The sequence below is a fragment of the Equus caballus genome, chromosome 2 (assembly GCF_041296265.1).
Source record: "Equus caballus isolate H_3958 breed thoroughbred chromosome 2, TB-T2T, whole genome shotgun sequence".
Taxonomy (NCBI): domain Eukaryota; kingdom Metazoa; phylum Chordata; class Mammalia; order Perissodactyla; family Equidae; genus Equus; species Equus caballus.
This window is the reverse complement of record NC_091685.1, coordinates 33,402,214-33,426,625: the sequence shown is the minus strand read 5'-3', so window position 1 is coordinate 33,426,625 and position 24,412 is coordinate 33,402,214. Positions and strand designations below refer to the sequence as shown.

General features: G+C 37.1%; 1 protein-coding gene and 1 long non-coding RNA gene across 51 annotated transcripts in view; one reads left to right on the top strand and one right to left on the bottom strand.

Moving 5' to 3' along the window:
* EIF4G3 (eukaryotic translation initiation factor 4 gamma 3) overlaps window positions 1-24,412 on the bottom strand; it is a 318,192-nt gene that overhangs the window by 74,534 nt on the left and 219,246 nt on the right. For 32 of the 50 annotated variants that reach the window (XR_011430530.1, XM_070246729.1, XM_070246732.1 and 29 more), the window contains 4 exons: window positions 12,837-12,925; window positions 7,305-7,551; window positions 4,903-5,036; window positions 3,140-3,259 (listed from right to left, as the gene is read on the bottom strand). Coding sequence is in view for 49 of the 50 variants with exons in the window: in XM_070246729.1 (XP_070102830.1) it covers window positions 3,140-3,259; window positions 4,903-5,036; window positions 7,305-7,551; window positions 12,837-12,925 (590 nt within the window). In the remaining variant the exon portion in view is untranslated. Of the gene's footprint in view, window positions 1-2,652; window positions 2,764-3,139; window positions 3,260-4,902; window positions 5,037-7,304; window positions 7,552-12,836; window positions 12,926-24,412 lie in introns of all 50 variants that reach the window. The other 18 variants (XM_070246686.1, XM_070246689.1, XM_070246703.1 and 15 more) reach the window with 1 other exon arrangement.
* LOC138923215 (uncharacterized) lies at window positions 19,635-21,908 on the top strand. The gene is made up of 3 exons (XR_011436533.1): window positions 19,635-19,703; window positions 20,146-20,207; window positions 21,781-21,908. It is a non-coding gene; the product is annotated as an uncharacterized lncRNA (long non-coding RNA).

Below are 24,412 nucleotides of genomic sequence, written 5' to 3'. Positions count from 1 at the left end.
AGGTGTGATGTGCTTAGGTCCACAAACGTCACAACTAAAATGAAGTATCAAAATTTGGGGTTGATTAACCAGTGAGTGGCAATTTTTTTCAGGTGAGCTGGAAGTTTAAATTTTTTACTCACTGTCATATACTTTTCTCAAATGTATTAAATAAGAAATTATACCCATCTCTGTTATAAAATTTAATATACATTGCTCCTATTTCATTGAGACAACCTCAAACTTTTCTGCTTACCTGAATAACCAAAGAAAACAAGACCAAAATTCATCTTAGCAATTTTTAAAGAGAGACAACCAAGTGCTCCTTTAAGGAGAGAGGGAAGAATGACAGGAGCTCAGGACAGCTCTCTCTACTCCTAGGATCCTTCCAGCAGCTCAGCTGATCTCAGAGTCCGTTGAAATGAATATGAACGGCAAGCTACTAGTCTAGGCCCACAGCCCCTCTTCTCATACATTTCTTTGGGGGAACTTTCTATGATGTCTGCCAAAAGATTACTATTAATATTACACCACAAGTGCCAAGTAATTCGACTTTTAAAAACTGGAGAGATGATACTGCTTGAGTGCTTACAACAGATACGCACTTTACTGTCATCAAAGGACCTTTATGTTTGAAAATTGTATGGAGCTGCATATGACATGTTAAAACAATTGCTATGTATTGAAAATATTTTTTAACAAGTCTGTTGCAGGAAAGCTTATATTAGGAGTCATCGCTAGTTAAGCCATACTATGAAGCATACTTAGATCTTAATATCTTCGGGTGGTAATTATTTATAAATGAATTTGGAAGCTGGCAAAAATGATTAAACGTATGGAACGAGAAACTATAAAGAGCAGGACTGCCGCTTTTTTCCAAACAGCATTTCTGATTGTTCCTTTATATGTCAGATATATATGTCCTATAAATTTCCCATCTGTACCTACAGCAATATACTAAGGAAAGCTGGATAAATTAAGTGGAGAATGTTTGTTAACTATGGGAGAAGCTGGAAGAATAATTATTTGCGTTAAGGTTTAACATATCAATATTACTCTGATAGGTCACAATTTCACTTAAAAATTAGCTTGTGGCACATAACAGAGCTACTTAAAGAGAGTGAATTAAATAATTGAAGCTGATCTTTTTGGAGACACTACAATTTTTTGATAACAGCTCATTTCCAGTCACATTACTTTGAACACACCAATTATCTGATATATGTAGACATATAGATTATTGGGCAAACATACATTGTGATAGTTACTTTTAAAATTCATTTTCTAATTTCAATATTTTAAAAGAGATATAGCTTATTTTTAATTCACAATATTTCCTTTTTGCTATACCTAATTATTAGACAATAGCAAGCTGGTAATGAAGAGTGACAGTATACACTACAAGAGTAGACGTGGCAATTCATATTTTCTGTGAGTGACATATGAACAAAATTGAGCAATCTGACAACCACAGATGCTGTTAACCAGAGAATAATCAAAATGGCATCAACATTATCTCAAATGTTTGGCAAAACAAAGATATAAACCAAAACTAAACCAAAAACAAATGCTAACAGAAATTTAATTTAAACCACCAAAAAGGGAAATAATGCTGAAAAATGAGGTATAAAATGGTTTCTAGAAAGCTGCTTCCTCAGACTTTCTGATGACGTAATTCAAACTTTAGAAAAACTTTAATTTAGTATTTAGAGAAAACAGATAAAGGCTAAATTTCAAACCTGTGTGAAAACAGAATATTACATGCACAGATGCTTAATAAATAATATGCTTCAAATTAAGATTTTTTCTAGGTTTTAAAAAGCCTCCAACACACTCTAGGCATTCAAGTATTTTCTTTTTTCCTTTCCTTTTTTTGCTGAGGAAGATACACTCTGAGCTAACATTTGTTGCCAATCTTCCTCAATTTTTTGTATGTGAGCCACCGTCTCAGTATGGCCACTGACAGATGAGTGGTGCAGGTATGAGCCTGGGAAGCGAACCTGGGCCGCCGAAGTGGAGCGTGCCTAACTTAACCACTAGGCCACCGGGGCTGGCTCTCTAGGCATTCAAGTATTTTCAATCAGTGTTTGGCTGCAGCCAACAATCAAATAATTCAAGTATCTACAAAGTGACATTTGTTTTCAGATGGTATAGTGTTATTTCAAAACAGGTTTCAAAAGCTACCTTTCTAGAAATAAAAAGGTGATAGGGAAATAAAAAGTGTCACCTCATATAAAAATATTTTTACAAACATAAAATAAAGTAGTCTTAACAGAGTGATCTGCAAATGTACATCAAACCTTGAGCTCCTCCAGAGCTTTAGATCGTGCTCTCTATGTCATTCCAACTTGGGAAATAGAGTGGTATTCACTGCCACTGGCAACTTCCCCCCACGCTTTCTGCAGGTCTACAAAGCATGGAACAGGCAGAGCTGAGCAATCTTGCATGGCGCAGCGCCCCAGCACAACTCCACTGCTGATGCCACTTCTCCCGCTGAGGAGCCTGCCACTGGGCTGGTAAAGGCAACCTGCAGTCTACCAATGCTGTACTCTTTAATACACGTCATTTGCTCATATTTTGACTTCACAACCTACAGTTAGTGAGGAGAGCAAAGCAGGAAATATTATAACACCATAAACTATTGTTTTTCTTTAAAAAAAGGACTCAGCGCACCCCTGGAGGCAGGCTCTTCAGGGGTAGGTGCGACATCGCCACTGGAGGGCAAGTTGGGGCTTTACTCTGTTCCAGCACTGGCAAGCCATGCCTGCTCTGCACTTTGCAAATCTGTAGAAACAAAGACAAGAGATGACCATCAGCTGAATGTCATCAGAGATTTCCAGTATATCAGGACACCTCAAAACAAAATAGGAATCCTATCCAAGGTTCACTCTATTTTTAACCCATTTGCAGGTCATTCCAACTGAAAAAATATGAAAAAAAAATCAAGACCAAAGTAATGCAGACCAGTTTCTTTCAGGTAAATCGACTCAGGTGTGCCCTTTATTTGCTTTAATCTTAGGATGGCAAGGACAGTCTTCGCCCCTTCTTCTTCTCGGTTAGAAGAATCAATGAATAAAAGCTACTCTCTTGACTTTAGACAAGATGTCACGAAGGCTGTGACAGTTTCTAACTAACTGGGTTGTAGGGAACTTGCACTTACAGGTACACCTCTTCCACCAGGGGTTTGCCTTCCAAAATCTGCAAAGGCTGGCGTAAAATCTGGTCCTCGAGGCAAAATCCGAGGATCCAGAGTTCGCATTGGCAATTTGGGTTGGTTGATCTGCATGAAGAAGCAAACAAAAGCTTAACACAAGTTCCAGAACATTCAGTGCAACAAAGATGAAAACTCAGACTGAAAAGTTATGTCAGCTGAAATGGTAAGCACTGGCTTCTCGCACCAGCTGAAATCCAATTTGAACCATGCTAAGTTCTCCCGGGCCAACCTTAGAGCCCTTAGGTCAACAGTGGCTTTCTGGTGCCCTGGGACTGATTAGGCCTAAAATTCCCAAGGGGAGGCTAGATACAATCAGTGGACTGACTCACTAGACACTCAGGACCATTAGAACGGCACAAGATAAACTATTTTGAGATCCTATGAACTGGGGCCAAATGTTGAGATTTTTCTCCAGGATATTCACCAGGACATGGAACACTTGCCTATCAGAATTCTGCTGTTGCTCATTTTGGTTTTGTTACTGTTGACTTATGGTTAGTAAAGTATGTATTTTGAGTGGAAAATAAGTCTCAAAAGGAGATATGTTTCATGTGTGATGACACTTAAAACCTCACTTTATCTGCCTTGTTAATGAGAGAGATCTGGTTTTGCATAGGCATACAATATGACTACAGACTCAGCAAAGCTAAGCAGCTCAGTGAGAGAGAAACTCATGATTGACCAGAAACAGAAAGTCAGAAACAGATAAGGTAGGAAGATAAAAAGGAGTATTTTCTAAGAGGAGAATCTAATTCAGTGAATGTTAACACTTGCCCTCTGAAGTACTGAAGTAGCCTCAAATTAGCACCACCAATCACTCAACTGTCCCCACATAAGCACCTAAGAGAGAAGACTTAGATATAAAGAGAAATAAGGAGACCTGTTGCTCTAAGAGAGTAAAATAATATAAATAAGGGCTGGATAAGCAACTTCTGGAAATCTCCATCAGAGGTGGATCTCATTCTGTAAGAGAGTTACCTCTACACTTTAATTAGAGATTGATGGTTCCTCTTCAAAACAAAAATACTTCAAGCTAAGTCACCAGCACTGGTCCATCATTGATTTGCATGAAATTACTCAAGTTGATATATATCTGACTTTACTCTTTTTAATTTAATAAACAAACAAAATAAACACTGACTCTACTAATTTTCCACATGCACCATTACAATCTGACGTAAAGAGAAAATGTGCCTATCTATTTGCACAGGATTGAAGACTAATCACTATAAGTATCTATTAGGGAAATTTTGAGATAGACATTATTTGAATTATGTTTGACTCCCACTTCAGTTTGATCTGCGAAATACCTTTCTAGGTTTCTGACTTGTCTTCAATGCCTTTCTAATTCCATACAGAAATTTTAGAATAGTGGGGACAGACCTCTGTATCACTTTAGCCCTATTAGCCCAACAGACACACAATTTTCACCACATCATTAGGAAATAGCCATAATAAGCAGACAATTAATACATTTTAAAACTGCATCACTCAAATATGGGCCAAACCTCAAGATTACTATAATCTATAATAAATCCCAAATCCAACAGTGTTTAGGAAAACTCTGATTCTTAAACATTACATATCTTAATTCAAATGCCATTTGGTCTAACATTCCTAAAAGTAGTTCATACTTCACATATTTGTACTGATAATTAAAACCAAGTTCTCACCAAAAAGACAAAGCTTTCTCTGATTGCATGGTTTACCTTGTCAAGAACCACATCACTGATGGGAGGCAGGCCCTCTGGTTTCTGTATACAGGCTGGCATGAACTGGAAATCCAGCAAAAACTCCCTGTCATACTGCTTCTTGCCTTCAGTATCAGCAGGCTTCCAGGATTCTAGAAAGAGGGATGTAGGCAGACAACTGTCTATAAGGTCATTGCATGTATATTTAGTAGGAGTACAAACCAGTTTCCAACATTTACTTTATCTCATCATAAATAAACAAAAACACAAAGGAAACAGTGAGCTACAGTCAGAAAATGTCATGTAAAGATTTTAAACTGTCATTTCTTCTTTTATGCCTTCTGGATACCTCTGGATAGTAAAGTAATCTGAAGTAAGCTGCTATAGGAACAACTTCAAACAGATTATGCAGGTTTGCCTAGGGATACGTAGCAATCCTCATTAAATAAACTAGCAAGCCTTTAAATACCTCAGAAATAAGGAATTTGATAATACTCTTGGTTTCATGGGAAAGAAGGATACTTTGATTGTTGACTTGGAAGTGATATTTTGGAGGAGAAAAAAGGTAAAAGGACACAAAAGACAAAAACAACTGATTTAAGATTCTAAAAAATCTAAGCAGCTCGATACAGAATTTTTTTCTGACTACAGTTTAATCTGAAGAAAATAATGTACTTGACTGCTGTGCCAACTAAACTGTCAATGCACAAATCTTTCTCTAAAAACCCTGACACTAAACACGTTCTTGGCTAATATTTTTAATATGAATTTTAAATTAGCTTTCTGCCACAGTACTTACATTGCTATTGTTAAGTTATCATTACTCACAATCCTACTCTCATTACACAAAGTTGGAGAATTTCTTGAAATTTTTATTGGATAATAAAAGCAAGTCAATTTTTTTCTTTTAATTAACAAAACTCTCATCAAAATCGGGCCCCAGCTCACTTCACAATAGCACACTGGATCCTTCTTTGTATTAGTGGTCCTTAATGTGTAGGTCAAAGACTCACTGATGGTCTGTGACAATTTTGCTGATATTTTCACCAAATCCTTATTACTTTATTATCTTTACTAAAAGGTAGATAACTTATTGGGATCTAAACTTTAAACTTTTTTCCAGTGACTGCTAGTGTTATTACAGGGGTAAAAGACAGTTCGGATCAATATAGATGGGGCCTATAGTTGTATACGTTTTCCTTGTCAAACTGAAGGATAAAAATATAATTTACACAGTCCTAAAAATGACAAAAGTGTCTCAATTCCCTTAAGAAGGACAGGTGGCAGTCATAAGTGCTTGACAATCTGATATAAGCTTAGATGTTTAGAATTAATTTTATTATATTGAGTCCAAAGGTTAAAAAAAAATTTACAACAGCACAACCTTACAACTTCATAAAGCCCATCAGCAGCACTTTACTGTGAAAAGATCAGTATATTAAGGTAGTATCAATCAGTGGCTTTCATTTTTGACTACAACTCACAGTAAGAAATATAATGACTTCATGACTCAGAAAAAACATAGATAAATGAAACAAAAGTTTCTTAAAACAATACTTATCCTTACTACATGTAATGCACTGACATGTTTTCCTCTATTCTCCTTTTTAAAAAATGTTAGTTGTAACTCACCAAATTAATTTCACAATATATTAAATGGGTTAAAACCAGCAGTCTGAAAAACACTGATCTAGATTATTTTTAAGGTCTGATATTTTACATTCAAATCCTACCTACCTCATGCAGAAGTCACTTAAGATTTGGCAGACTAAGAAAAACTTTTTACCTATCCCAAATTTCCTATCAAAGGAACTACCTTTCCCCACATGTCCATACATCTTCATAAATCTCAAAATCACAACAGTATTGGGACAGAGGTTTAATGCAGTTGATGGTGTCTAAATAGGAAAGAGCCTCTGGGGTTCATCACGTACTTCACAGGGCACTTCCCATATTGCAGGCCCTCAATAACTCAGCCACACTGCTTCTGACTGATTATCGGAGTTCAGTTCTACAGTGATTTCTGTCAACAAACTGAATTCAAGGCTTGTGAAATGACGAGTACACCATCTTCCCAAGGGACATGGTCATATCTGAAATATCCCTTTCAATGAAAGTGAACAACATTAAATTTCTCCCACTGAATTCCACCAGCCTAGCACTGATTCCCTTTGGCAGCTGCTCTTCCAATGCCAGAAGAAGAATACCAGCATCAGATATCACTGCCGCCAACCCAGAACTCTCTGGATTTGCTCGGCACTACCTTATGCCTGCTGATCTACCCCATGACTATTACATTGTGATGAGCCTCTTCATTCCGTCCAATACTTCTCTATGAGGAGGCAGCATTTCTCTAAGTAGCTGCAGTAGAGTGAAGGGGAGAAGGAAAGACGTACACAGGAAGTCAGGGATAAACTTACCTGGTTTAAATGGGAACGGGACCCCATCACCAGAACTATCAGTGGAGCCTGAATTAGCATCTATTCCTTCACCCTCAGAAACACTCTCGGCACCATTACGTACAGGCTCAGCTTCTTCTCCATTCTCTTCCAAGGCTTTTACTTTTTTCAGGTCAGAGGGATCTCTTTCAGGATGAAACCCTTGGCTCATTTTATCCTGTTCAGAGTCAAGTACTTTGTCACCTGAAAGCTCCTCTTCAGCTTTAGGCTAAAGCATAAGTGAACACAGAGGTTATATTTTTTTCACTGTGTGTAAATATACATGAAGACCTACACCTACCCCCTCAAAAAGCATAGGAAAACATGCCACTCAAGATAAGGATGTCTGTGTTCCGTATGTGGTACTAGAATAGTAAATGTATTTAAAACTCTTTTCTCATTTCATCTGGGATAAAGCAGACAACTCAAATGGCTACCGAAATGCTTTAACATGACTAATGAAATCTAAATGTACCAAAGGTTAGAATGGAAAGAACTGTTAATCCTTGGAACTTGATGGACATGAAAGAGTCCTAGTCAGAAATCTAAATCAAGCACTCCAACCCTTGCCACTAAAGCTCAGCAAATATAAAAAGAAACTAAAGGGTATTTTTTGTGCTGTCCTCTGGCTACAAAACGGAGAGTTCAATGAATAAAGTACATCTCACAAAGCTTAACATCTCTCATTTTATAAGGAGGCCAATTGTGAGTTAAAGTCTATTTTATTTCTTGGTTTTTGGAATTCTCTGAGGCTGTGACCCTATTCAAATCACATATGGAAAAATGCTTGGAATATATTCTCATAGAGAGAAATCTGGGTTTTGGTGTATCCAGCCTATTTTTAAAAGGGAAAATAGAATTGAAGTTTTTCACCAGATTATTTCTGACCATCTCAGTTTCAGATATCAAACAAAAATGGATTTCTTTTTTTTTTTTGTTCAAGATTTTACTTTTTGTCCCTTTTCTCCCCAAAGCCCCCTGGTACAGAGTCATATATTCATTGTGGGTCCTTCCAGTTGTGGCATGTGGGACGCTGCCTCAGCATGGTCTGATGAGCAGTGCCATGTCCGCGCCCAGGATTCGAACAACGAAACACTGGGCTGCCTGCAGCAGAGCGCACGAACCTTACCACTCGGCCACGGGACCAGCCCCCAAAAATGGATTTCCTAAGGGCCATATGAACCATCAATACTCCTTCAGGCAAAGTTCTCCATTAACTTTAAGCGTCCTACTTTTTCATGAAAGGTAAGCATTCTGAAAACAATCCTTTGGAAGAACTCAGAGGGAAAAGGCATTCCAACTGACAAATTCATGCTAAGAAAGCCAAAATTAGAGGCTCTGTTGAATTGGTTCAATAAAGGATTATATAAAAGAATGTCATATACATGAGGAAGTAGTTACTCAAATTGATTTATGAAATTTTTTAAAAAAAAGTTAAAGAGGGACCAGCCCCGTGGTGTGGTGGTGAAGTTTGGTGTGCTCCACTTGGTGGCCTGGGTTCACAGATTTGGATCCTGGGCACAGACCTACACCACTTGTCAGCCAAGTTGTGGCAGCAACCCACATATAACATGGAGGAAAACTGGCAACAGATGTTAGCTCAGGGCTAATCTTTCTCAGCAAAAAAAATTAAAGAGTTACAAATCCTCTGTTACATAAGTGAAATATTACAATAGATACAATATTAGTAAATTTTCTTTTACCATACATCAGACCATGGGGAAAAGACACTACATTTTAAAATGTTATCAACAGAAACAGATGGTTTTTATGCCTTGTTTCTATAATCTTAAAAAAAAAACAAAAAGATTTTATTTTTCCTTTTTCTCCCCAAAGTCCCCAGTACACAATTGTATATATTTTAGTTGTGGGTCCTTCTAGCTGTGGTACGTGGGACGCCGCCTCAGCATGGCCTGATGAGCAGTGCCATTTCCCGACCCAGAATTCAAACCACTGAAACCCTGGGCTACGGAAGTGGAGTGTGCGAACTTAACCACTTGGGCTCGGGGCCAGCCCTGGTAAAGTATCTTTTGAGAAAAAATAGATCCACCAAGTTTGAATCATGAATTAGCAGCCACACTTTTTCTTATTCTATACTCTACTATAGTCTAAATTAACTCAATGTGTGAGTTTCACTGTGTGTAAATATACATGAAGACCTACACTGATCTTCTCAAAAAACAGGAAAACATGTCACTCAAAATAAGAATGTCTGTGTTCAGCATATGATACCAAAATGGTAAGTTTATTTAAAACACTTTTAATATCATCTTATTAAAAGATAGTATTAAGACACCACTTTTGTTAACATTTGCAATGCTACCTTATAATTAAGTACAGGTTCATCAAGAAGATCTTTAATAATTTGACACGTAAGTCTAAAAATAGTACTTATACAATTATATAGAATTCTTATTTTACATCTTATAAAATTTGAAAAAATGCTATTTTAGAGGAAAATATATATTGGGTCCTCTTCTATGTACCTAAAATCAATAACAGACAATCCACTGGATAGAAAGAGAGGATGCATTATTTGGAAAGTCAATTTCTAACTAGAAAAAGAAGTACAAAGAAACTTGTTCCATGAATGACAAACTATACTTCAGAGAACACAGATCACTGGTGTGTCTGAGGCACACTGTTAGAAGGGATATTTTTTAAGGGAATACACAAAAATAGCTCCAATAAATATTTATGATGATTATTTTTCTTTCAGCAGGATGAAGCTCTATTCAACCAGTTTGTAAGTGTCTAACAGGTCCTAAATCAGTTACTTGGAAAACTAGTTTGAAGAAAGAAAGCACCTTCTTGGCTGGACTGTCAAAGGTGAACCTTTTATGGGAACTTATTAAAAGAAGAATTTAGTTGACAAAACTGCCTGCTTACTGCGTTAGTTTTTAAAGCACTAGAAAATCAGACTGACAACTATGTATGCAATGATTGATGAAATATCCTAAAATTTTTAAACAAATTTTAAGATGCTTCAACTGGCAACTTTAAGATTACCCATCCTTCATGTTATCTTTCTAGGCTAAAATTTACAGAATTTTATAAAATAGTCACAATGATCTAACAACCCAATATGCAACCTAAAATATACTGATACCTAAAACACATTCTTTCAAAGACTGAGAAAAATAGAAAAGGAGAGGTTGATAATTAGTGAAAATGAAGACAATGACAACCAATATTTACTAAACTACTCTAACAAATGCTCAACTTTAGGAAAGACAAGGGACTAACTTCTGGAAAAAAGTCTGTGTGCAAATGACCAAAAACCTATTTATTATACTTTTAAACTGTAAGGTTAAAAAAAGTGATTTGTTGAAAATGAGTCAAAACAGCTCTCATGTATGAAGAATAACAATCTAAAGAAGATTTTAGCAAACTATGGCTCAAGGGTCAAACGTGACTCATCATCTGCTTTCTTGCATGTGCAAGGAAAGGAGAGTTTTTACATTTGTCATGGCTGAAAACAAATTCCAAAGAAGAGTATTTTATGACACGTGAATATTATATGAAATTCTTTTTTTTTTTTTTCGGCTGAGGAATATTTGCCTTGAGCTAACATCTGTTGCCAATCTGCCCTGTTTTTTTAATTTTTTTTTTTTGAGGAAGATTATCCCTGAGCTAACATCTGCTGCCAATCCCTCTCTTTTTGCCGAGGAAGACTGGCCCTGAGCTAACACCTGTGCCCATCTTCCTCTACTTTATATGTGGGATGCCTGCCACAGCATGGCTTGCCAAGTGGCGCCATGTCCACACTCAGGATCTGAACCAGCAAACCCTAGGCCACCAAAGCAGAACATTCGAACTTAACTGTTGCACCACTGGGCTGGCCTCCGAAATTCTAATTTTAATGTTCATCAATTAAGTTTTACTGGAATATAGCCACACTCATTTATTTACACATTGCCTATGGCTGCTTTTGGGCTACAGCAGCAGAGTTGAGAAACTGTGACAGGGATCACAGAGTCCACAAAGCCTGAACTATTTACTATCTGGACTGTTACAGGAAAAGTTTGCCAACCTCTAATCTAAATAATAGGATGAATATTTGAAGGCACAGGAGCAATGGCCTACCCATTTAATATTCAACAATGCTTGGAATCTAGCCACAGGGCAAAGGAATATTAAGTCTAATAAAAGAAAATGAATAAAAAACAGCTGAATCTAAAGAGAAACCAGTTTATGAAGCTCTTACAGCCATACCAGGAATGTATGTAATTCCCCTGCCTCTGGAAGGTATTTTATTCTCTGTAGGAGCAACATTTTCTTGTTCAGCTGCAAGAGGAATGCGGTAACTATTTGCACCTCTACAATTTACTGCCAATTCTTACCCCCTGATAATCACGATGAAATCACACTCAGGCAACATTTTAGTGGTTGCTATGGGACTAACTGTGACATCAAAGGAGCAGCATCTAAGAGCAATGACAGGACATGGAGAAGCAACAAAGGCGTACTGCGAGCTGCTGGAAGAGGGCAAGAATTGTACCTAGATAGAAAAGTCTTATAAAGTAAATTCATTTAAAGCTAATTTAAAATAATTTCTACATTTTAATGTTATCATTTTAAACATTGAATAAAAATTTTAATAAAGTAGATGAGTTTAAAAAAGCAATATACAGATTGTTTATATTACTCTTCATTTACAGGCTTCAGTACTTAACACTATGGATATTGAGATTGCAGACTATAAAATTGTTAGAGAACTCCTTTAGACTAAATCTGACCTTGTTTCTTCCTTACAGCATCTCCTGGACCTGGCATGCTATAACCTACAGCAGAATCTGTCGTGGCTTAGTTCAAATAGACAAATCGTATGCAAACAGTTATGTTACTGGAATGTAGTTAAAAGATGACAGATTCAAAATGCATTTCCCTAAAATGTATCCAATGATTTCTACCACCATTGCTAATGGGAATTTTAAAAAACTGCCTCCATTTTTCTTTACCAGGTTAGTTTTTCCATCTGGTTAACAGGAAAAATTCAATTCAGTGGACAGAGGGGTTAAACAAAAATTAAACAATAACTTAAAAATCCAATGAAATTGAACATGCTATTAAAAATCTTTTAAATTCTGTAAATGAGGATATTAAAAAAATCAGACTCTGGGGGCTGGCCTGCTGGTGCAGCAGTTAAGTTTGTACGTTCCGCTTCAGCAGCCCGGGGTTTGCTGGTTTGGATCCCAGGCGCATACCTACGCACCGCCTGGCAAGCCATGCTGTGGCAGGAGTCCCACATATAAAATAGTGGAGGAAGATGGGCACAGACGTTAGCTCAGGGACAGTCTTCCTCAGCAAAAAGAAGAGGATTGGCAGCAGATGTTAGCTCAGGGATAATCTTCCTCAAAAAAAAAAAAAAAAAATCAGACTCTGAGCTTGATATATATCAAGTTTTGCTCAGAAAACAGTATCTCAAGAAAGAGGTATAAACCCACACTTGTCTTAGTAAATGGCACCACTGCTTTGAAGATGAGCTAAAGAGATTTACTGCTCTCCCCTTACCTCCGATTCTGCTTCTAACACCTCTTCAGTGGTTCGCGTCCGATCTTTTGGTTTCTTCCACATCTTTGGTGCAGTTATAGCTGTCTGAGCTGCAATACAAGATCAGGCCCATTACTTACCACTGGGAAGCCATGTTTGGAAATATTAGGTCTAAATGATACCTGTATTCAAATTTAGGAGAACAAAAGAGGGCTTCATCCATACTGAGGAGATAGACAGATGGATGACAAAGTGAGCAACTGTGTAGTTGTGGCCCAGATATTGCAATGGCAGACGTCTTAGGCACAAACTGTTCACATCAGCTCATACACTCTTCTAACCAGTGGCCTGGGTTCCTCCTATTTCCTGGTTAGGACACAGCCAGGCACATAATTCAGTATGTGCCGAGGATCTATATAAGAAACTGGCCCACTAGCCAATTCTTGAGTTGGGTCTGCTTCTATCGTTAATCAATTATGTGATCTTAAGCAAGTCACACTTCTCAGGCTTATTCAATTATACTAGATATTCAACTACATTCAACTATAAAGAGTAAGAGTGAGATTAGATGACGATATCTAAGGTTCCCTTAACCAAGAAAGATATTAAAATTCCAGATTGTTTTTTCAGAGCTTTCTAGATAATAAAAGGACACTTTAAGTTTCACTAGCTAGGCAGCACTTCTACAACATTCATTTCTCATTTCAGATCAATACTTTTGGCCTCACCTTTCATACTGCTGGGATGAAAAGTAAGAAAGAAAACAGTAATTTTTACTAAATTATTCTATTGTATCAGAAGTTCTAGATGGAAAATTAAGCTTACAAAGAATTTTTTAAAATTCATTTGGTTTACTAATTTCAAAAAATCATTCAACACTTGGATGTACAATTTAAACATCACATAACAGATAGAATATATTAAAAGGAAATACATGAGTCAACAAATATAAGTGAGGTCTTACAGGCAGACGAGTAGAAAGAAGAGTGAAAGGAAGGTCACTTGATAAATACAGACATTATCAAAAGTGAATAAACTGAAGCTGAAGCATACCATCTAATCTGATTCCCTGAAGAAAGACAAGATGATGCACTGAGACTAAACCAACCCACCTCTCCAAGAAAGCCTGGAATCTTTTTTGGAAGACAGTAGAATATGAACAGTCACAATGTTTTGGGAACAAGGAAAAGGAGACATTTCACACTCTTCTCAAAATCACTGCATCATCACAAAAAGACACTGTAAATCTCCTTTGTTACACACATCTCATAGCAAACTTTTCTTCATCCTTCCCCTCAGGGACCATCGGGAACAAGAAAACCTTACTGACCAGCTGTTCTTCTTCCTTTGTGGCCTCCTCAAAATAGCCCATTTTCTCAAAGTATGGAACTCAGATTATTTTAACTGCGGGTAGGTTTAAATTTGCTACTGCCTCACAGTGTTACACTGAATATGTGTATTTATCTATATATGTATGTGGTGGTCTCTTCATTTTTTATGGATCTTCTGGTTTTATATAACCAGTCTGTTTTATGTGCATCTCTCCAAAATGCTTGTGATTAATTCTGCTTCCATAACAGAATCCTTTTTACGAGTTATAGAGGTTGGGGAACCTGTACATTGTATTTTAAATTTTATTTCAATATGCACGAACTCAGATCTAAATTCTATTCATGGAAGAGGGAAGACCACTTTCTGGAGGATACTTTGGGATCAGATATAAACTCAGGAGTAGTTTCCTCTAAACAACAAAAACCAAAGATACAGATAAACTTTCCTTTTCAGGACTACATCAAATGTACCCAACCCAAAAACAGTAAACAAAACTTTTTTCCACTGGAAACAACATATTTAACACGCTTTTTAAAAAAACAGCTACTTACACAGCAGGAATTCTTATTCACTCTGTTCAAGTGGTAATTTAAAGTTTTGATTTAAAGCAGTAATCCACAAAAAGGAGTGAGAGAAAGCACATACCTCTTTAAGAGACACTCCTCTTAAAACCTGAACACAGACACACACACACCTAGTGTGCCCAGTGAGGCTGAGATACACATCCCTCTCCTATCTTTATTGATGGGGAGTTGCAGTAAAATTTTGAGTGCGCTAGAGTGGGGAGAAGAGGTAGGGAGTGAAGGAAGGAGGGAGAAACACAGAAAGAGACAGAGAGGCTGACTTCCTAATTTAAAAGACAACAGTGAATTAGCTCGAAAAGGGGAAGTAAATTTAAGACTGCCTCAGATTTGTTCTTTCCTTTCTAGTCCATTCCAAGGCCTCATCTTAGATTAGGCCCTTACTACTGCACTGATTTAACTCTGACACAGTCTCTTAACTCACTGCCTCCAATTCTTACTTTAACATGTCATCTACAATGCTGACTGAATGACAGCCTTTCTAAATGACTGACTTGACTAGGTCATTCTGCTACTTAAAATATCTTTAAGGCATCATCCATAGTGCCAAGCAAACTTCCTTGCACAGGGTGGGCACTCAAATTTGTTGACTGAACAAATGATAGCAGCTCTGTGTAAAAGAGGTATTACTGACATTCCTAACACAATGACATAGACTCTTTCCTCCTCGTGTTGCATTAACGCACCACAGGATGAGTGACAGTGTCTGTGTGAGACTCAGAATCATCTTAATTTTCAGAGATGCCTAAAGCAGCCCACATCCTCCCTGCATAAGAACTAAACTCTTACAGGCCCATTTAATTTCTACTACTTTAAAATAGAAAATGGTAAAAGCAAACAAAAAGGCAATACTATGATTTCAAGGTTTTTGCAAATTCTTACATTATTGGCAGAAAAATCCTATTTTTCTTCAGAGGAAGATAATTAAGGAAATAATTAAGGTATAAATTCAGGAAATTATTGGTGACACAGACAAGTTTAGTCATTGGGTTTTAGGAAGATTCTCTGACAGAGCATTAGAATTTATGTCAAGGACTATATCAAGCTAGAAACGCATGCATTTTCAACTTGCACCCCATGAAGGCAATATGGACTCCAGATAATTGTGCCACATCAAAACTTATAACTGGCAATGACTCCATTTTCAGATAGAAGGTATGATGCAGTTACATTTTTTAGCCATCTGCAAGCTGCCTGACAAGTCATCCCCGTGAGGGGAAGAGTCCCTTGTTTTTCATGTACTTTCTAAATAGGCTCTATTGGAGTCAAAGCTGTCACTCTTGCAAATTAAGAGCTGACAACCTATCCCTGTGCAATCTAGGAGATAACTGCTGGACTTGGAGAAAAGGGGGTAACATAGAAGATTCATAAACTTATTGGGTTTTATTAAACCCACGTAAGTTTGCAAAAATACTCTTCCCTGAAGCCCAAGGTAGTTAGAACACTGAGAAAACCTATTATATAAAATGCTACAGAGAGAGAAGAACCAAGAGTAGTTAAGAGGGGCCGGCCCAGTGGCATAGTTGTTAAGTTCGCGCCCTCCGATTCGGCAGCCCGGGGCTCCCCAGCTCAGATTCTGGGCACGGACCAAGCACTGCTCGTCAAGCCATGCTGAGGTGGCGTCCCACATAGAAGAGCTAGAATGATGTACAACCAGGATATACAACTATGCACAGGGGCTTTGGGGAGAAAAAGGAAAAAGAAAAAAAAGAGGAAGATTGGCAACAGATGATGTTGGCTCAGGGCCAATCTTCCTCAAAAATAAAGAAAAGAGTAGTTAAGAGACAGGGATACAATGCATCCTGAGAAACTACTCTGTGTAAAAACATAATCTAGAACATATACTCTCTTTTTCTTTGCAAGTGTATCAGCTCTTAGAGAAACTCCAAGTAATTAAGTCATGGTTTCTAGTCTCAAATCCTGACTCTGAGAAATGTCAGAAATGTTACATAGTAAGTACAAAAATGACACACATTACTGCTATTACTCACATAATGATATTCCTATATCTAGATTATTCTCTTTCTTCTTTTAGTCCTGTCAGTCACATTTCCTACATATACAGAGACTGTCATTCACTTTAAGACAGAGAAATTCCAAAAAATGGGGAAAGGAGCCTGGAGGGTAAAAATTTAGTACAGAAGGGTGGGAATGGTTAGCTTATTTACATACTCTCCAACATGCAGGCGGTTTTATGAAAAATATTTATAATGTATTTTTTTCTAATCATAAAAAGTAAGATATACCCAGTGAAGAACGCTTTTAAAGCACAGACAGACTCATAGAGTTGAAAAAAAAGGTCTTATCTCTGAGATATTGTGAACATTTTGGTCTATTTTCTTCCTGACATTTAAAAAACATAATTATATGCATACAGTATATCTATTTTATAATCTTTTTGTTTAACTGAATTGCAAACAAGAATTTAAACTTTCAGTTTTGTTCTTTCCATAGGAACTGTCCTAACAAATGAATTTGGTCAAAACCCCTGTATATTCAATCCGCTCAATTTTGATTAAAGTGGTAAAAAATTCTTAGACGAGTATTTGAAAAGGATAATTGGAAAGCAAGCAAATCATAAGATAATTAAAGTTAAAAAAGCTATAATAGGCAGAAGAAAACTATAAAAGGGCTAGAAGTATATTGTTTAAAAAAATTAAGTCATTTCAATCAAGAGTAAACAGGAAGAGAGAAAAACTTGTTGACTAGTCTTTAGAAAGTCCACATGAAAATGGAATTGTTGAAGTTTCACATCTACTAACCACGACTAAGTCACAACAAAGATTTTTTTTTTTAAGATTTTATTTTACTTCTCTCTCCCCAAAGCCCCCCAGTACATAGTTGTGCATTCTTAGCTTTGGGCCCCTCCAGCCGTGGCATGTGGGACACTGCCTCAGCATGGCCTGATGAGCAGTGCCATGTTCGCGCCCAGGATCCGAACCGGCGAGACCCTGGGCCACGGAAGGAGAGCACGTGAACTCAACCACTCGGCCACGGGGCCTGCCCCCACAGCAAAGATTTTTATGAGCTACTTCTAGTAGCAAAGATTTGGCTTAGGCTAGTGAGATTAGGCTAAGATTTTAAAAAAGAGTTTAGGTTAAGGTTAAAAAAAAAAAGGCAAAATAAAAAATTATATGCACATTACATTTATAACCATGTGAAATATTTATGTAAAGACCGGAAGAAAACGAAGACAAGTTTAATGTAACACATAGACCATATAATTGAACAACGGATGACTTATCTCTATCCCTCAATGTTTACAACAATAATTTAAAATTGGGAAAAACCTCATTCATCGTTTCAATCTTGTTTTATTTTGTATGTCTGAAGTGGAGGTGATTCATTCCAGATTTTAGGACAGACTGCTCTTTATAAAAATAATATTAGAACAAATTCTTTTAAATGTGTTAATTTTACTAATAATGTTATAATTATAATGTTATAATTTAACATGTTAAACTTAGGGGAATGTTATAATTTTGCATATGCTTTTTTTTTTTTGGTGAGGAAGATTCGCCCTGAGCTAACATCCTTTGCCAATCCTCCTCTTTTTTTGCTTGAAGAAGATTAGCCCTGAGCTAACATCTGTGCCAACCTTCTCCCACCTTGTATGCGGGAAGCCTCCATGAATGGCTGACGAGTAGAGTAGGTCTGCACCCGGGATCAGAACCCGCAAACCTGGGCCACCGAAGTGGAGCACGTGGAACTTTAACCACTCGACCACAGGGCCAGCCCTTGCGTATGCTTTTTGATCTCTGGAGGAAGTGGAGAACTCATGGGACTTTTCAAGAGCATTAGTTTTGTACTAAGAAGTAGAAACATCATCATTCCAAATATGTTGAAAGAATGTAAAAGAGGTGATTACATATGACAGGTAACCTTTTAATCTCAATGTGTTCCACTAGCTATGCAATATAAATCTAAAAGCAACTTTCTCTAAAGATAGCATGTTGGCAAACTTACTCTTGCTTCTCTTTACTAGATCATTTCTTCTTTACTACTTACTCTTTGACTAGTGAGGGAGGTGTCCAAGCAAACTGTAAGGGTTAAAAAAAAAAAATCCTGGGGACAGACCGGTGGTGCAGCAGTTCGCTGGTTTGGATCCCAGGTGTGGACACGGCACCGCTTGGCACGCCATGCTGTGGTAGGCGTCCCATATATAAAAAAGAAAGTGGAGGAAGATGGGCACGGATGTTAGCTCAGAGCCAGTCTTCCTCAGCGATAAGAGGAGGACTGGCAGCAGTTAGCTCAGGGTTAATCTTCCTCCAAAAAAAAATTAAAAAAAAAAAATCTAATGTTTTCTGGTGCCAGAAAGGAGGGGGGCTTTTCCATGCTCCCTTTTCTTAGATCTCTGCGTAAAGAAAACTTTTAATTGTAAATCTTTCCTCTATCCCTTTGATATATGTGCACATATTTTTAAAACCTCTTCCCAGCTTTACAACTCCCAAGTGGTTTTCTTAAGGGTCTGAGAGCCATGCCCCTGCCGGTCACCAGGGGAGTTTCACCTAGGCAACTGGGTCCTGTAACTACTTACTTGTCATAAATATACGAAAAGTTTAATTTTTCCTGTGGATAAAGGCAACTGACTAACTGATGGACACCTCAAATACCAGAAGAATTTAGGATGAATAAGATGTAACAGCAATGGTGCTGGGCACAGTTCGGCTACATGATGACAAATTATCATTACCTTGAGAACAAGTAAGTAATGGATTATATCTGACTGGCTTTATCAAAAAGTGAGATCTCCTTCTGTCTAGAATCTCATTACCAGGTTGCCTTTGATGCTCACTTCAGTCTTAACGCTTATTCAATAATAAAACTATTTTTTTCCTACGTTTATGGAAAGGATTTTCTGAGTTGACAGGAGATTTTTATTTTTTTCCCAACAATCTGGTGACAGGAATGGGATGGTCTGAAGTGCCTGAAATAAGCAGACCAGCTGAAGATCTTGTGGCCACGTAACACCCAGGTAAGAGACTCTGAATCATAAAAAGTCTCCCTTGAAGCTCTCTATCCTTTTGGAATATAAGACGAACTCCTTAGCTCCAAGACTTGAGATGAATGTGTCCAGAGTCTGGGTCTCGGGACTGAAGTGACACAAAACTAAGAGGCTCTGAAGACCTAAGAACAGGTACTCCACTACTGGTAGGGTAAAGGCACAAATGCACTGTCACAGAGCTGTACATAAAGAGTAGAATGTTCCAATAATGGAAGCTTCAGTAAGAGTTCCCACTCTTAACACTCAGTTCTGATCTCTTTGCTTTCCTGTCATTTTTTCACATTTTACTTTTCTCCCAGCTTTGAAATCCTAAAATTGACACTAAATCATTCTGTTTACATCATACTTAAGAATCTTGTTTAGAGTTTCTTGAGGCAGGGGATTCTATCTTGTCCTTTTCTTTCTTCCACAGAAAATGTAAGAAAATGTGATGATTTATCTAAGAAACTGGGGCAGAGCAAAGCAGAAACCCAGGTGAGAAAAGGGTAAGTTTTGTAAATGTAAATGAACTGGAAAAGAATAATGGTGATAAAATACGTAAGAACGAGGGATCATTGAGAGATGTCAACCAAAAGAAACACCAGAGAGTAAGTCTCTCGGTGTTTTTCCAGCATTGGATACTATTTGAAATGTACTGATGATTTGGTAATTATCCTTCCCATTTTATGTTAAAAATAGGCTTTCTGCTCTATGACTGCTTCACAGAAGCTTGACTAGTATAAGCTAATCTCCCCAGGGTCTAGCGCTGGAACCAGAAGAGTAAGTACGACAAAAGGAGTCTAGAGTTAAATTCTATCAAAAATATACATCTATAACACAATTTAAAATTTTTCACTTCAAGCTTTAACACTAAACATCATCAAAGTAAGAGTCAAATCATAGGTTTATTAATTATATTGATGTTCTCAATAACTACCTTTCAGTTTTATTGATTTGTTTTCCTGTTTTCTATTTCACTTATTTCCCCTATTATCTTTATTATTTCCTTTGGGTTTAATTTGCTATTTTTTAAATTTCAGCTTTATTGAGGTATAATTTACATATAAAATTGTAAAATATTTAAAGTGTACACTGTGGTGATTTGATATATGCACATTGTGAAAGGATTCCCCATATAGTTAACACATCCATCACCTTGCATATTTGTCTTTTTTTCCCCTTGGTGAGAACACTTAAGTTCTATTCTCTTAGCAAATTTCAATTACACAAAATACTGTTATCAGCAATAGTCACCACGTTTCACGTTAGATCTTGGACCTTATTTACCTCATATAATTTGTTCTTTTAATGGTTTCCTCAGGTGGAATCTGAGGTCAATAATTTGACATTATTTTTCTTTTCTAATATAGGCAGTAGTGGTGTAAACTGCCACCTAACTACTGCCTTAGCAGTGTGGTAGGCAGAATAATGCACCACCAAAGATATCCATATCCCAATCTCTGGACTCGGGATACGTTACCTTACGTGGCAAAAACGACTTTGCAGATGTGATTAACTTAAGGGATCTTGAGACGGGGAAACTATTATCTTGGATCAACCCAGTGGATCCAATGTGATCAAAAGGGTCCTTACAAGTGGGAGGGAAGTAAGAGAACCAGAGAGATCTGAAGATACTACGCTGCTAGCTTTGAAGATGGAGGAAAGGGCCCTGAGCTGAGGAGTGTAGGTAGCCTCTAAAAGATGTTTAAAGCTTCCAGAAGAATCAAAGACCTGTTGATATCTCGATTTTAGTCCAGTGAAACCGATTTTGGACTTGTTACCTCCAAAACTGTAAGATGATAAATTTGTGTTGTTTACAGTCACTAAATTTGTGGTGATTTGTTACAGGAGCAATAGGAAATGAATACAAGGAGGATCCCACAAATTTTGACTTGGGTTTTAATTTTCATTCAGTTTGAAATACTTTGTAATTTCCCTTTTGATTTCTTCTTTGACCCTGCAGTTATTCAGAACTGTGTTATTTAGTTTCCAAGTGTTTGGGGGATTTTCCAGAGCTGTTTTTCTTACTGATTTCCAATTTAATCACTGTGACTTGAATCCTCTGCAGTTTATTAGGAATTGTCCTACACGGTCTGGCTCGGCGAGTGTGCCACTGTGCCTGTGTCTGCTGTTGGAGCGTTTAGTTAGTCGGCCGACCATGCTGTTCAAGTCTTCTACAGCCTCACTTACTCTCCGTCTACTGGTTCTAGCCAGAGTTTCCTTATTATGTCAATTCCATTCACTACTTTTTAAATGTGTGAAATATAGATATAATAATTGTACTTAATAACTAATGATTTTGTTTGCTAATTCTAAAGTTTGTCAGTTATGAATCAGTTTGATTTATTTTTTCCTCATTATGGGTCATATTTTTTTCATGGTTTCACTAGTCAATTCTACCAAATATTGGAGGAAGAAACAGTATCAATTCTACACAAAATTTTCCAGAACACTGTAGAGGAGGGATCACTTATCAATTCATTCTGTGAGGTCAGCATTTCTCAGAGAGCCAAACATAAAAATTATCAGAAAACTACAGACCAATATCCCTCATGAACTTAGATGTAAAAAAACCTAAATAAAATTTTAGCAAATCAAATTCAACAACATATAAAAAGAAAAATATCTCACAACCAACTTTTATCCCAGAAAGGCAAAGTTGGCTTAATATTCAAATATCAAGTAACATCAAACAAGTGCATAATAAACAAAAGAAGAAAGCCCTATTGTCTCAAGAAATACAGGAAAAGTATTTGATAAAATCCAATATGTATTCTTATTGAAATGACAAATCTCTCAGCAAATTAGGAATAAAAAAGAATTTTTTCAACCAGATAATTCAAAAAACTACAGCTAACATGATACTTAACGGTGAAAGATTGAACGCTTTCTCACTTAGATCAGGAATAAGACGAGAATGTTTGCTTTCAACACCTCCAGTCACCTTGCTCTGGAGGGTCTAGCATGTGTATTAAGTCAAGAAAAAGAAGCAAAAGGTGCATCTAGTTAGAAATGAAGTAAAACTGTCTTTTCTCAGAAATGACATGAGTATTTACATAGAAAATCCAAACGAATCTCTATAAAAAATACTAATAAAACCAGTATGTAAATTTTACCAATGTTGCACAATGAGAGACCAAAAAAAAAGTCTATTGTATTTCCATATACCAGTAATGAAAAAACAAATATTGAACTAAAAAGACCATTTACAATAGCATCAGAAGATGTGAATTTGAGGGGCCAGCCCCACGGCCGAGTGGTTAAGTTCGTGCGCTCCGCTGCGGCAGCCCACAGTTTCGCTGGTTGGGATCCTGGGCACAGACACGGCACCACTCATCAGGCCATGCTGAGGAGGCGTCCCACATGCCACAACTAGAAGGGCCCACCACTAAAATATACAACTATGTACTAGGGGGACTTGGGGAGAAAAAGAAGAAAAAAAAAAAGAAGAAGAAAGAAGATTAGCAACACTTGGTAGCTCAGATGCCAATCTTTAAAAAAAAAAGATATGAATTTGACAAAATTACAAAAGTCTGGTAATTAAAAACTTTAAAACATTGCTGACAGAATTAAAGAAGATATAAATAAATGTCAAAATATACCATGCTTACGGGTCAGAACACTCAATATTGTAAGATGTCAATGCTATCTACAAATTCAACACAAATCCAATCAAATTCCAACAGGCTTTTTTTGTAGAAAAAACCGATCCTAAAATTAACACTGGAAATAAAGGACTGAGAATAGCCAAACGATTTTGGAAAAAAAGAACAAAGTTGGAGGACTCAATCACACTATCTGATTTCCAGAGTTATTACAAAGCCTCAGTAACCATGACAGTGTGGTATTGGCATCAAGAAAGACAATTAAATCAAGAGGAAAAAATTGAGAATCCAGAAATAGACCCACATATAACATGCACAATGTATTTTTGGAGAATGTGCAAAGGAAATTCACCAGAAATAGGACAGCCTGTGAAATTCTCATGCATTGCTGCCGGGGACATAAAATGATAGAAGTACTTGGAAAACAGTTTGCAGTTTTTAAAAAATTTAAACGTACACTTACATGTAACCCAGGCATTCCACTCCTAGGTATTTACTCAAGAGAAATGACAGCCTATGTCTATACAAAGATCTGAACATGAATGTTCACAGCAAGCTTATCTGTGACAACCTCAAACTGAAAACAACCCAACTGCCCCTAACAGGTGAACAAATTGTGGTATATCCATAGTGCATCAGCAATTTTAAAAAATGAGCTACTAACATATGCAACAATATGGATAAACCTGCTGAGTGAAAGAAGCCAGACAAAACAGTTTACACTTTCTGATTTCATTTACGTAACACTCTACAAAGTGCAAACTAACCTAGAGTGACAGAAAGCAGACCAGTGTGTGATGAGAACTGTGGGAAGGGTAGTGCAGGATGGAGGGATTTATAAACACACGAGGAAACTTTTTGGGGTGGTAAATATGGTCATGATGGTACCAATGGTTCATGAATGTACATAAGTGTCATGACTAACCAAATGTTTTATATATGTAAACTTTATGTCAATTACATCTCAATAAAGGTGCTAAAGTGGTCTGGGTGGTTTCTAAGGTAATTAAAACATAAGCGTATCCACATATCTATTGTGAACCTGCTAAAACACGATAGTGTTTTTAAAGGCTTTAAAATAATATACATTGTATT